The 15,123-nt window shown below is 32.5% G+C and overlaps 1 protein-coding gene across 1 annotated transcript in view; it reads right to left on the reverse strand.

Moving 5' to 3' along the window:
• The window catches only part of LOC150085074 (nephrocystin-1-like), a 108,022-nt gene that overhangs the window by 70,030 nt on the left and 22,869 nt on the right, over positions 1-15,123 (reverse strand). Inside the window, exons 7-10 of the mRNA XM_090376455.1 lie at positions 14,106-14,133; positions 12,135-12,174; positions 7,609-7,690; positions 6,303-6,397 (exon numbers count right to left, since the gene is read on the reverse strand). Of these exons, the coding sequence (XP_090232581.1) occupies positions 6,303-6,397; positions 7,609-7,690; positions 12,135-12,174; positions 14,106-14,133 (245 nt within the window). The remainder of the gene's footprint in view (positions 1-6,302; positions 6,398-7,608; positions 7,691-12,134; positions 12,175-14,105; positions 14,134-15,123) is intronic.

Genomic DNA, 15,123 nt, shown 5'->3' on the forward strand with positions numbered 1-15,123 from the left:
GGATATTGTCTGCTGTTTCTTGTCCGAATCACACTTTTGTACAGAAGCCTAAAAGGGTAAAATCTAATGAACAAGGTTTTCTCTATTTACCTGCTGAGTTGATTGCTATCCGTATTAAATGTGCAGTGCTGACAGCAAGTTATATGTACTGTAGTTCATTTCAAAATGGAAAATTAGCATTAGCTTTAGCATTAGTAGAGGCATTTGATGCAAGAAAGCAAGCTTATGCAGCATCAGCCAAAAAAAAAAAAAAAAAAAAACCCACTTCCACTTCACCCCTCTGTTCGTTCAAAATACCTGTCCAGCTGAGCCTTAAACTTATTTAGGCTATCAACCTCCACCACAAGGGATGGCAGTCTGTTCCACCAACCAACCACCCGCTGGCTAAAGGCAAATTTCCGCACGTCTATCCTACATCTGTCTTTCCTCAATTTGAATTTATGCCCTCTCAGGTGATTTTTCTGAGCTAGAGGAAGAATCCCATCAGCATTGAGCATGCTTAAACCATTCAAGGCTTTATACACCTCTATCAGATCACCTCGCTGGTGCCTCGTCTCCAGACACTGTAATTTGCAAAACTTAAGCCTTTCTTCGTAAGAGCACCCCTTTGTTCCATTCACTAATCTTGTTGCCCTTCTCTGTACTCGTTCCAGCAGCTCTACATCCTTCTTGAAATGAGGCCTCCAGACCTGTATACAGTACTCTAGGTGTGGCCTGACCATTGCCTTATACAATGGAATAATCACCTCCTTATCCCTGCTGGAAAAATTCCTGTATATCATTGACAATACTCCATGAGCTACTCTTGAAGCCCGTCTGCACTGCTCAGAGAACTTCATATCTGCCTGCACAATCACCCCCAAGTCCCTTTCATTCTCTACCCTAAATGCACATAGGTACAAGGGACTTCATTTATCCTAGCTCATTTCTTTACAAGAAATGAGCTAAGTAACAGAAACAGTACATTTATTCTAAATCACTTTTTAATTCCTTTCTTCAGGCCACTCAAAAAAATTCTGAGCCTTGCCCCGCAATCCAGCTTTCTACCACTGTAATGATTGATGCCAATATCAATATGAAATCTGCTCTTTTCAAATGTTTTTTCAGATGCAGGGAAAAGAATAACCTGAGAGAGTCAATTCAATGAGTAAGCTGGGTATTGGATCAACAGAAATCCAGTTTTCTTTAATTTTTGCATAGTTGTATAAGCTCTGAGAGCTGATCCTTTCCAAAACAAGCTAACATACATTTTTCTGCAGTGGCATCTTTTTCCTGTTTATGTTATAAAATATGGATGTAATTCCTACTATAACTAAGCTCCATGGGTTGGCAGATTGTCCTGGTGGGGGGGGAACATGACACTATCCATGAACTTCCTTCTTATTTTTACTTCCAATTTTTCCTTCAAATAATCCTCTGGTAAAGAGAAATAACAATCCACCTAATAGATTTACCCTTTTTCCCTGTAGTCGATCATGATTGCTAGTTAGTCTCTAGGCTTTGAATTTTTTATGCCATGGTGATCCTAAACATCACCGTGGACTATTTAAATTTCATGGATCACAGTAATAGAGTCAAGTTTCATCCATGGTTACAACTGATCCAATAACTTTACTACATCTCCTTCAAAATTAGCTATAATGGTTTTGGAAACTTCAATCCCAGAATGGTTTTAATTAAAATATTTGAGAATCTACGATTTTGCAGTGTTTTCTCAGATCTAAATTGTTATGAATAGCGCAAACATGAAATGTTTAGCATCTCTATCTTTTTGAGTCACACTCAATGATCGGAAAGTATCTTCTCATGCTCCCTACTGATGTTTTCTGGAGTTGTAGTGGAATGGTTCTTCCTGATCCTTATTGTCTTTAACATTATAATCTTCTTTTTTGAAATAGAGACACCAATATTTTATGGTTGGATGACATAGCCAAGCAGTCATGAGTGAGATTGCAATAGCACATGCTCTTTGAATGAATTATAGTTCAAGCCCATGTGACTGTTAAATACAGTTAATGATTGTATTCATGATTTATTGTAAACTCTTCTGACCTGGTGGTCAATAATATCAAAGCGTGAACAATAATATTTTATTATTTTAAGATTTTGTCAAATGTCAAATTATTTTACGATAATTTGACATTTCTTCATGTCTTTATTTTTTAAATAATTTTTTCACAAAGAGATATTTTAGAATAGTTCCACGTTAATTTTTTCAGACTTTGAAATTAGCATAAATATGCTGTTTCCAAGGTCATCTGAAAGCTAGAAATAAATATTAAGTGATACCAAATTTGGCAAACTATATGGAAAGGTTCCAATTTTAATATTACAACCAGAACTTAATATAATACCAAGTGGGAAGGCTTAACAACGTATCAATAGAGTCTCATAAAATTATTCACAAAGAAGTTCAATGGTAACAGAATGTAGATTAATAATAAGGAATAAATTATTAATGATATAAAAATCAGTTTTGGATGAATACAAACAGAACATCAATAATAACTAATCATTCATTGCCAAGAACATAACTCACTACTCTATGAAATATTTCATATTAAATGTAACACTACATCCTGCAAATATATCACATGCAATAAGTCCCTAGGAAATTTCCTTCTTACTTTTGAATGGCTACTCAAGTGCTAAAAGGAAAATAAACCACAAGATTGTAGCCTATTACAAAATGCCCATTATACTATACTCAAATGGAATTGCTTGAAATATCAAGAGCAAATGCTTAAATAACTCCAAATGGCAATTAACAAAAGGATATGGCAAAATCAAGTGGGAAGTTATAAAGTACTTCAGTTTATTGTTTATTCAAGGTCATGAAGAAATCATTAACTTTTCTATCTTAATCATATAATTTATTATCTTAATCATATCTTTTACTGATATACAGAAAATTCAGGTAATATAGAAAAATGAAGGAAATAGTGCAAAAGCTTGTCTTTCTTGCTATCAATTTCAAGAACTTTAACCAAACTTGTTTGAAAATTATCAAAACTACTATTAATGTTTAATATCAGCTCTTCAACTGCATGTCGATAATTCTTTTATGTCCTGGGATAATGCATGTGGTCACTTGTATACATGTTGCATAACTGAATCTATATGCCACCATAAAAAATACAGAGCTTACTGTTAACAGGGCACTGTAATATGTTAGCTGTCATAAAAACAGTTATAATGATGTTATAACTGTTTATGGTAATCCCATAAAAAATAATCACAGAGACAGATGTCAGATTACAGTAGTTAAGGTGACCTAAATCAAAACAACCACAGAAATTACAACATCTTGAAAACAGGTTAGTGTGAACATGCCTTATTTTATTGGAAGAACATTTCATTCAAACATTTCATTACAGAAAAGAGAGAGAGAGAGAGATTCAGTATAAGAATAAATAATATAAAAAATTTTCTGTTTATACTCTGGCACGACAACCAAGTCAGTAGAGTTTATAATAAATTGGCAATACAAATGCAGTCCATTCCTATTATTTGGGACACATTGGGACTAGTGCATTTTGGCCCGATTAAGCGGCTGCATCAATTATCCAAAGTTTCACATAAATAGTTAAAAATACAATGTACTCCCCCTTTACAATTAGTTCACTGTACAATGAAATCACGTTATGACAAACTCACCATAGTAAAGTACCGTTCACTATATGATGTGTAGTAAGCGCCGGTTATTGTGATCACGTTTGTGAATTGAATTTTAATTCTATTAAACAGCGATTCTAATTAGAGAAAATAGGAGGAATATTATCCACAGGCTATAAAAGTAAAGATATATTGAGCACAAATTTATCCTTTATTACCTTACCAATTAAAAAATTAAATGATACGTGAAAATCGGAAGAATATATGTGATAATCGGAATAATTAATATGTACTGTAATATGTACATTCGAACAAGTTGACATTTCTGTACACTGATATTTGTGGGTGGGGGTTAAAATTTAAAAGAGTAAAAAGATAAGCAATCAATAACAAAGAACACGGTACACACAAAATTGCAGTTAACACGATACGCGCAAGTGAAAACGGAGTAACGAGTTACAAAGCTTTAAAAATAGGAATGAAGAGAAGATCTGAAAATTAATTTTTTTATATGATTGAAGATTCCATGGAAGTGTAAACACATTTCACCATAATAACCCACAGAACTCCAGCTGTCGGTATTATCGCAAATTCAGTAAAATTGAGTTTACTGTCCGTTTATGATAGATTTCACTAACAGAAAACCCCAATAAACAGGTGACTGCTAATTGTTTTTATTGTTTTATGGTTGTGACCTCCAGAATTTCGACTGAACCACATGGTACAGTCGGAGACAATCATAGGGTAATCTCCAGTGCTGCGGCCTCCTGCCCCAATTAAGCGAAGTAAACCCTGGCTATTTTCTCGATTTGTTTCTGTTTTTTTAAGATTTGCCCCAAATAAACGGCTGCCCCGATTAACTGGTGGCCCAAATAACCAGAATCCACTGTATTTATCATATTTAGTAGTCACGGACTTGAACCCTGGTCTACTCAAGGAACGCGTACTATGAACTCTCACTCCTGACCACTCAGCTACGTCATAATATCATTCTACTGAAAGCAATATCATTCCAACAATACTGGAAGCAAAAAAACATATGCCACAATGTACATTTTGCAGGATGCAATGGTGACTAAATATTCATATAGGTTTTTGTAACCCAAATTCATACCCTTGTTGTTGTTTGGTTTTTAGGAGCATTAGCAACTAAGGCCATATTGCTCTGGGAATATGCGGTGGTCATTCCCTGACCTTTCCGCATCGTCCGTATTTGGTGGTGACGGGCTCGAACCCCGGTCTAATCAAGAAGCGTGTGCTACACACTGCTGCTCCTCCCCACCTGGCTACGGAGGTGCCTTCCAAATTCATACCCATTTAGCTTTGTGTCATTATGTGCAACATCTTTAAATTTCTTGAAGAAAGTGCCGGTTTTCCTGGAAATTACCATTATCAATGAAGAGAATAAAAAAACTTTTTAACATAATACTATATCTATGGGAAACATGACTGTAATCAAATTTTGTGTTTCCCAACAACTCATAAATTTTAGCATTGGCATTAGTAGAGGCATATGATGCAAGGAAGCAAGCTTATATAGTATCAGCCAAAAAAAAAAACCCTTCTTGTTTCATTCATCCATTCACTCCAAAAGTTTGTCTAGTTCACCCCTGAATTTATTTAAGCTGTCAACTTCCACAACGACAGATGGAAGTTTGTTCCAGCAATCAACCACCTACTGGCTAAAGGCAAATTTCCGCAGATCTCTATTCTACAACTGTCTTTCCTCAATTTGAATTTATGCCCCTCAGGTGCGGAATCTGAACAAAAGGAAGAATCCTATCAGCATTGAGCTTGCTTAAACCATTCAAAGTCTTATACACCTCAATCAGATCACCTCGCAGATGCCTCGTCTTCAGACACTGCAATTTGCAGAACTTAAGCCTATCTTAGTAATAACAGCAACCCTTTGTTCCATTCACTAATCTTGTTGCCCTCCTCTGTACTCATTCTAGTAGCTCAACATCTTTCCTAAAATGAGGCCTCCAGACCTGTATGCAGTATTCAAGGTGTGGCCTGATGACTGCCTTATACAAGGAGATAATCACCTCCTTATCCTTTAACTTTAATTAAAGGCTTTCTGTATATTTATATAAAGACAGAAAAACACCAAATTCAATACAGTATATATTAACCAGAACACTGATAAATAGTTTATCAGTCAACATTCAAAATTAATAATGTAATACATATACACATATATATTTCAATAATAATATTCACATAATTATTTGCTTTAGTATTATAAAAGTGTAATCAATTACAAAAGTAATTACTTTAATTACATTAGCTACTAATCATTTACTAAAGTAAAGGTCTACTCTACAAATAAATTTAGAGTCTGATTATAATACCTTAAAACTTAACATCTTCAGATTGTGGCCAAATTTTAAAACAGACTTTACATACTGTTTAATTAATATTATAAGAAATAGCTAATGCATAAACTATTAGTTAATAAACTATCATAAATGCAGGTGACAAACTGGTAACCCGAAAGATTTGATACTGCTATGACAGATCTATAAAGATATAAGAATAATTATTAAAAGACAAAAATAATTATTATATGCTTTATTTTTTATAATTCTAAATACACCAGTTCTTAGATACAATGGAATTATTTACTATTTAAAGAAATTAAATCATTTTAATTATAAATTTATAAGTTTGAAGTAGTGTTTTACCTGACCAGTATAAGAACCCCAGCTGATGTCTTTAAAAGTCAGACCTGATGCACTTAATTTTGGAATTAGGAAAGCTTTAGTGGTATACCTTGTATCTAGGATGTAAAATAATATTCAGATATCATATGGTTCATAATAGAATTAGAATAATTGCTAGCTACAAACACTTTTTGAAATATTTGAAATAAAAGTTGAATAAAAATTACCATCACCCATTTTTTAAGCTAATTTAAAAATATATCAGAAAGATAGAAAGATCTTATTAAAATATTAATAGAATTTACAATGTTTATAAATTCTATTAATAAAACAAACTATTAACAAACTGTGGCAATATAAAAACTAAACATATCAAATAAAAACTAAGCACAACAGCTAAAAGGAATGACACAGATTAATTAATTAATTATGTGCATAGATAATTTAGGGCATATATGTGGTAGATGTGTGGCATAAGCCACACATCTACCACAGAATGAACTATACAAAGAACTGCAGTTAACAGCATCAAATGTATAAAGAAGTGAATGAAAATGTAGATCTTTGAGTTAATTAAATACACTTAATACCACATTATAAAAAAATTCCTACTTTATTCTGAAAAGATTCAACAATAAAAATTTACAAACAAAAATCAGCACCAAGTTTTGAAGATTCATTTCTTTTATCAAATGTGGCAAATAATATATTATTTCACTGATACTACTATACAGTATACTGATAAGTCTTGTAAAAAACAAAATAAAAGTTTGTCTTTTCAAAAAAAAAAAAAAAGTTTGCCTCTTCCTTTATCACACTTGATAAAGGAAAAGGCAAACAATCAAAAACAGAGCTTTATTTATTGCTTTATTTATCAAACATAACATATAATATGCTGCTTCCAGTGACATGTCAGCCTTGAAAAGACAAAATAAGTGTTCAGTTCAACACTAATGTTAAAACTAGCAAAGTAATATGTTATTTGTCACAATTTATAAAGAAAGAGGCAAAATTTCAGAAGCAAAGTTATACTCTCTAATAGCATGCAGGTACAATAACTTGAAGTAAAATAGATGGAAGATATTTTTCTGTAAATGGTATTATAAATATATTTTTTTCATTAATTATGATTTGCATATATCCCAATGTAAAAAAAAAGACCTCATTTAAAGTATGCATGAAGAAGGGATTACACAATTATGCATAATAGCAGAAAGTGTACATATAATCATCATACTTATTCCATAAAAAAAAGCATTAAAAGATATTTAAGAAAGACATAGTAAAAGACTTTAAGATGAAAATTACAGAATTTATATAATCATACCTTGAACTATGAATGTGGCCAAATAGGATGGACGAAAACCTGATGGCATGAGACCTAATGCAGAAGCCTGAGCATCACTGTTCTGAAATAATGCAATTTGGAAACCTGGAAAAACTTTCCTAATGTTTTAGAAACATTCAGTTGCAAAATATAGTACACAAAAATAAGGTGACACACCATTTTCTGTCAATATTTTCACTATAACAGAAAATTAGTAAAATATATTACCATATTTAATATTATATGCAAATTCTGACATCCAATTTAAATTGATCTATGTGCACTGTAACATATTTGTAAAGCCTATGAAAAAGGTGGCAGTCACCAACCACATAATTTTAAATACTGTCACTTCATGAAGGCACCAATCCCATGATTTCATCTGTAAATGGCAAGTTACCAACACTTAGAACAGTGTTTCTCAACCAGTGGTATGCATACCCCTAAAAGTATGCAAAAAAATCTGGAGGGAAGGGGGGTACACAACCACATAACTGAAACTTTAAGAAAACTAAATTTTTGTTTTTAATTTTATAGTACTTTATTAGTTTTGTACTTTTAAAACATTCAAATAAGGTTCATGGAGTAGAAACTAAAGAAAAATTTCATTAAGCTTGTGTTAAGTTTTTATCCTTTAAAACTGCATAATTATGTTATTAAGCAACCAGAAGGAATAACAGGGCAATATAATGAGCTTTGACTAATAGTATACTGAAGATGCAAGGCATAGGACTAACCAACATTTCTATGAAGATAAACGGTGAATATAAACTGAGCAACCTGGCCTTCTCGGAACTCCCTCCCATTTGCATCAATCTATTTATACGAGCCAAGTTTTTCTGCTTTGATGGAATTAAATATAAAATTAAGAAATCCTACATCTCAAGAAAATGATTTAATTGTCACCCTCAATTGAGTGTGGGTTATTGAAAATATGTTTTCATCTAAAACAGCACAAATTTTCTATTAAATTATAATTTTCTTAAAATTTTATTCATCATTTATTCACCAATGTTTGTATAAAAATATATGCATATATATGTACAATATATGTATGAATAAAAAAATGGACTTATTTTATGTTCATATAGTTTTTTTGTTTATACTATTTGCACAATCTTGTATGTATGATAAATATAGGCAATTTTTTTCCAACAAGTTACAATTAAGCTGCTTAAAATTTAAAGAAACTTAGTGCAATGTTGGGGGTCACAATTAAATCACTTTCTGGAGATGTGGGATTTCTTAATTTTGTATTTAATTCCATCAAAGCACAAATACTAGGCTCATATAAATAAATTGATGCAATGGGAGGCAGCTTCAAGAGGGCCAGGTTTCTCAGCTTATATTCACCTTTAATCTTCACAGATATGTTGCTGAGTGCTGTGCCTTGTGTCTTCAGTATACTATTAGTTGGAGGTCAAAATATTTCCTTGTCATTTCTTCTGAAATTGTTGATTGTTTAATAACATATAAATATGCAGTTTTAAAGGATGAAAAAACTTAAAACAAGTGTAAGAAAATTTTTCTTTAGTTTCCATCCCATAAACCTTATTTGAGTGTTTTAAAAGTACAAAAATAATAAAGTGCTGTAAAATTAAAAATAAAAATTCAGTTTTCTTCCAAAAGTTATGCAATTGAATAACAGAAAGAAACTGCATTACTTAAAATATATATTATGAAAATAACAGGAATTACCTTTATTTTTGATATAGGATGCTTCTTTTCCAACCAACTCTCCTAGTCCAACGTGCTAACAATTCTTTGTGAAGGCGATATAAATTTTACAAAAAATTTGAAACATCTTCCCTACTGTCAGAACAGTAGTGTTCAGACCCCTCGGTGTGTGAAGAGAAAGGAATGAAGAGAATAATCACCCCATATTCATTAAGCTTTTTAGACCCCTAAATTTTAATTTTAATGTCAATCTACAGAAACGAAGATTGATTGTTCCATATTTATTAAGCTTTTTTAGACCTTTAAATTTTAATGTCAATCTACGTAATGGTTTTCTTGCTGGCAGAGGTATGGTGTTTGAAGACAGAAGTTGGGTTGAGCGCTCAATATTGAGACTGAGAGATCTAAACACTACTGTTCTGACAGTGGGGAAGATGTTTCACATTTTTTTGTAAAATTTATATCGTCTTCACAAAGAATTGTTAGCACATTGGACTAGGAGAGTTGGTTGGAAAAGAAGCATCCTATATCAAAAATAAAGGTAATCCCCGTTGTTTTCATAATATAATAGAATATAGGAATTATTGAGCACTTAATAGCTCCCTATTATCAAATCTATTAATATATATATATATATTAGAGTGTGAGGATACTTATAATATATTTTTTTGAAATAGGGATACTTTATAAAAAAAAAAAAAAAAAAAAATGTAGAGAAACATTGATTTTGACTAATATATGAAAATCTGAAGCAAAAAAGTCAAAGGTGGGCCAATAAGTTGAAAAATATGTTTTGGAAAAAAAAGAAAAGATACCACTGCCAAGAGACTATCACAAAGCCAGCTACATATTACCTATCTGAAAATGATCAGTCTCTTGTTCTAATGGTAAGATAAAAGATGACATCATGCCAACTGTCTCTCAATATAACTGTAGCAGCATCAAGAAGTGGTATGAAGTTTTATTTAATTTTGTATATAAACTTCCCACTAAAGAATCCATCTCAGTTGGTGCTTTCAACATGTCACTTCGAACATAAAGCAACAGGCTTGCAATCTCTCTGATAAGGTTCAATTCAGCCTGCAGTCAGATCTCTTTGACAACCCAACAGGAAAAGAGGGTTGTAGGATGGCAATGATGTGATAATCTGGAATATCATCAACAGCTGTATCCTCTACATGTTTTTAATGGGGGCTCCCTTACTGCCCAGAGGCAAAGGAAATTACTAGATGAAAAACTGAGTTAGTGAAGAAATGGGTGGATTCTTAGGACTCATCAGGGACTCAAGTATCTAGCAACCTGGCAACTGATTCAGGCTCTAAAACAGAATTGTCAAGTGCATACTCTCTGGTTCAAGAAGATTTAGTTTTCTTGAGAGATTCCATTGTCAGGAAAGGAGTAACTTTTTTTATAATATGGATAAGTGGGCTAGAACCAGAGTGTGTCTGCTGGGAGGCTGTTGTTTTGTTTTTAGGAGCATTAGCAACTAAGGCCATATTGCTCCGGGATATACGGTGGTCATTCCCTGACCTTTCCGCATCCTCCGTATTTGGTGGTGATAGGCTCGAACCCTGGTCTAATCAAGAAGCGTGTGCTACGCACTGCTGATCCTTCCCACCTGGCTACAGAGGCGCCTGTTGGGAGGCAACAGTTTGTTGATATTACCAATAAATTGTCAGATTTTAAGGGGGAAGGGGAATAAAGAGAACACCCACTACTCATATCATTAGTCCTCACATTCACATGGGAATTAATAATATAACTGCACATGAACTGATGATTATTTGGATAGTACCATACTGAAAAATGTCACAAGTTAGATCAGAATGTATTGCTATCAGAGAAAATCATATTCATCTAAGCATATTTATTGGAAATGTGTAAGCTTTCTACTTTATGAGAAAATTATAATAGCTGTTATTATCAGCACAAAATTTCTCCTTGATGCATGCATTTTTCTTTTCTGCCACTAGTCTCATCAGTTCACCTGACATCCATTTAGGTCTAAACCTGGAACAATATCTCTTATTGGATATAAAAAGTTTATTAGCTTCTATGATTACTTTCCTGAATGCTTTCCATTTAGAATTTGTAGTTGGTAACATCATCAGTTGGTCGTATTGAAGGGAATTTAAAAATTATCTATATAATGTTATCATGACATGAAGTTTGAAACTGGAGTCATGTTAATTTAAAAAGAGAATAATTTTATGAAGGGATGTGTTGTGTAAAACAGGTGCATATGTGTGTACAAACACCCTAGCTTGTGTGCATGTGTGTGTGTGTGTGCATGCACATAAACATACACAAAGAAAAAAATACTATCATAAAAGTGAAACATGTAGACATCCAGCAATTTAATTTTATCTAAACATATAATTTACCATTCTGTACATATACACCTACCAATCATGCAATTTTCCATAACTTTGATATATTTATAATTAATTTAAAAAAAAAGATAAGATCTTACAACTTAAGCATTCAGATATTAATACTTTTACATTCCTTTCATAATCAACATTGGACTCCCATCCTGATAAAAATTTTCCAAAGGGGGGGAACTCAGATAGCTCTAATCATTGTACTTAAGTAATATCTGGATAATTATCCATGTAAATCAGAGTAAATCAATTCCACAGTTTATCTGTGGTTAGCATTAGGATGGGCATTTGTCATAAAACTCAACTGCAATCACCATCACAGTTAGATTTTTAAACCTAAAGATCAACTATTGCAAAGAGAATAAAGATTATACTCATAATAAATTATATGAATAAAACTACAAGTTCTATCAGAATATCATAAATCATACTTACATTTCATAATAAATAAATGTTTTATTTTACCTGTTTTATGTCACCTTCCAATTTTTCCGAAATATTTAATCTACAAAATAAAATGTCATAAAATAAGAGTTAACAGCTTAAAAATTTTATTATTCATACAAAACTATATATACTGCCTTTATATGAAATAAAAACACCTAACATATTCAACCACCTTATGTCTCAGATTGGCCTTAACCTACTGTAGAATGGTTTCCATGAGAAGACAAACTATCTGGAGTATGATCTGCCATGATACCTGCAGAACATCCCATAATTTAAAAATTGTACGTGTTTCTATTTTCAACTGTTGTCTTGGGAACACTTTGGTCACTCCAGTGATAAAAATATTTTGGAGTACTTTTACTAATTTTCAGCTTCATAACCATAACTGTAATACTATGGCAGACAGCCTTTTGAATTCATCTCATAAATGTTGAATTGGGTTGATGAGAGAGAGAGAGAGAGAGACAGTCTGCTGAATATTTCTCAAACTACAATCACATTTCTATCTCAGTAGTGGCATGATGTGCTGTTCTGCTGGAAAATGCCTGCCATTTGAGAACAATAAAAACTTAATGGATGTACCATGTGGACTAGCTGCAATGATGTTCAACCCCACATATCATATAATCTCAAGTTTGCAATAGCACAATAATACCACCTAATGGAAACTTGTATAGTCTACACCAGTGATGAAAATCTTTTCTGGATTACATATCAAAAATAAGCTGAAATAAAAATACAACAAATTTTGTGTGCTGTAAAAAATAACTGACTACAATTAGAAAATATTCTTTATTGATATCATAAAAAGGAAACACCACTTGAAAGTTTCTAATGATGACTATGTCTCAGTATAATTCATGTAATGTGAACTGGAAATTCAGGTTTAATTCAGGAAATATGCAAGATGACCGAATTTGGCTAGCAGTAATACCAGAATAACATGGCAATTGGGTACTACTGCATTCAAGTGAAGAATGAAAAAAGACTGACCAAGGGGTAATTACTGTCCAACATAAAGTTCTAGGCCAACTCATGAGGTCCTGTTGACGATATACAGAAATTTTACCAGCAGGGACAAGGAGGCAATTATCCTATTATATAAAGCAGTGGTTCAACCACATCTAAAGTATTGCATATAAGTTCGGAAACCACATTTTATGAAGGATGTGAATCCGTTGAATAGGTGTAGAGAATAGCAACAAAATTAGTCAAGTGAATAAAAGGGTACTCTTACCAAGAAAGGCTTAAGTTTTGCAGGACCTGGAAACTAGGTATACCTGTGAGAGGACCTGATTGAAGTGTTTAAGGCTTTAAATGGATTGAGTAAACTAAGTTCTGATAGCATTCTCTCTCTCTCTCTCTCTCTCTCTCTCTCTCTCTCTCTTTCTCGGATGACACACACACACGAAGACATACATTTAAATTGGAAAAAGATGATAGATATGCAAAAATTTGCTTTCAGCCAGAGAATAACTGATTGTTGAACAAATTTTGACCTGTTGTTGTGGAAGTGGGTAGTCTGAACAAATTTAAACAGGGGTTACTGAAGAGATTTTTGGAAGAGATGGACAAAATGAAATAGCACCAAATCCATTTTATCCCATGGTTTTAGATTTCATATACTGCTGGTCCATTAAGAGCTAAAACCATACTGTCTTCTACCATTTAACCATCCTTTTATACACTGTAATATTATCCTGCATGAGCAGTATATTAGTTTTTAACACTCAGCACCTATTTAGATCTGAGGTTCAAATCCCATTACAAATTGGAAGGAAACTATTGCAAACTTTCACTCAGAGTGTAGTTGAGGTCACACTCTGAATCAAACTTTCGTTCAAATGAGATTTAAAAGCACAAATAGCAAGAGTCAGGGCCTAGAAATATTTTCCATTAAGTGAAATTTTCATCACAACAGAATTTTATAACAGAATTTTACTGTACTATCAATTTAAGTTAATAATTATAACAATATAGACTTACTTGTGCATCTGGCTATGCTCATCTGTTCCTAAAACATTAAAAAATATATAAATCATAAAACCATTGAATTTTGTTTAATATGCTTAAGAAAAACTAAATAGAAAAAACCTTAAAAATATAAAATTTACTTATATTAAAATAGTTTGAAAAATACAGAGCCAGTGTTGTACTCAAAGCTACTAGAAACAGAGTGCAAGGTTTGAGCTTTATGTTTCACACATCAATAACCTTTAGAGAGCAGACCAAGAGGTTAACTACTCTCCAGTAATGTCAAGTTTAATCAAATATGTTTAACTACATATACTGTAGTTAAAAAATTAAACTGAGATACTTTTTTTTTAATATTCTAAGGTTATTATATTCTCAGTCAAAAGAATAAACACAGCATTGCATCCATTGTAACAAGCAGGTGCTCTAGAAGCTGTTTATTACAGGAGTTTTGATGGTGAACTGGGAGCATGCTTTAAATGGAAATATCTTAGGTGCACTAACATACTATGGGCTCTGCAAAAAATGTAGAAGACTTTTCTACATCCTTCTTAAGGACGAAGATCTGCTGAAAAGGGTGCAAGTAAGAGCAAAAAAATTAGCTGGGGTAACAAAATGATTACTGAGAAAGACTAGGGGTTCTGTAAATTGCAGTCTCTAGAAACTAGACTAAATGAAACCTAATTGAAGTGTTTTTAAGGATTAAAGGGTTAAGTAAAGTAAATGCTGGTGGCACCTTTGATATTTCTAAGATGGCACACATAAAAGGGAACATAAAATGAAAAAGAATAGTAGAACAGATGTGTAAAAACTGCCTTCATGCAGATAGTAATTATGATTGTTGGAATAAACTTCCATATAGTATTATGGAAGTGGGTAGTTTGAATAAGTTTAAAGAAGGAATGGACAAATGAAAAGAGTAAAAGTTTTTTTTGTTTAGCTTGTATAAGCTTGCTCCTTGAATGATTTGATAATACTATTACTAAAAAGGATCCAGGGTTGTGTAAATTACAGTATAAGAGGTATGATC

Source organism: Mastigoproctus giganteus, chromosome 6 (genome assembly GCF_048544385.1).
Source record: "Mastigoproctus giganteus isolate SK-2022 chromosome 6, ASM4854438v1, whole genome shotgun sequence".
NCBI classification, from domain to species: Eukaryota; Metazoa; Arthropoda; class Arachnida; order Uropygi; family Thelyphonidae; genus Mastigoproctus; species Mastigoproctus giganteus.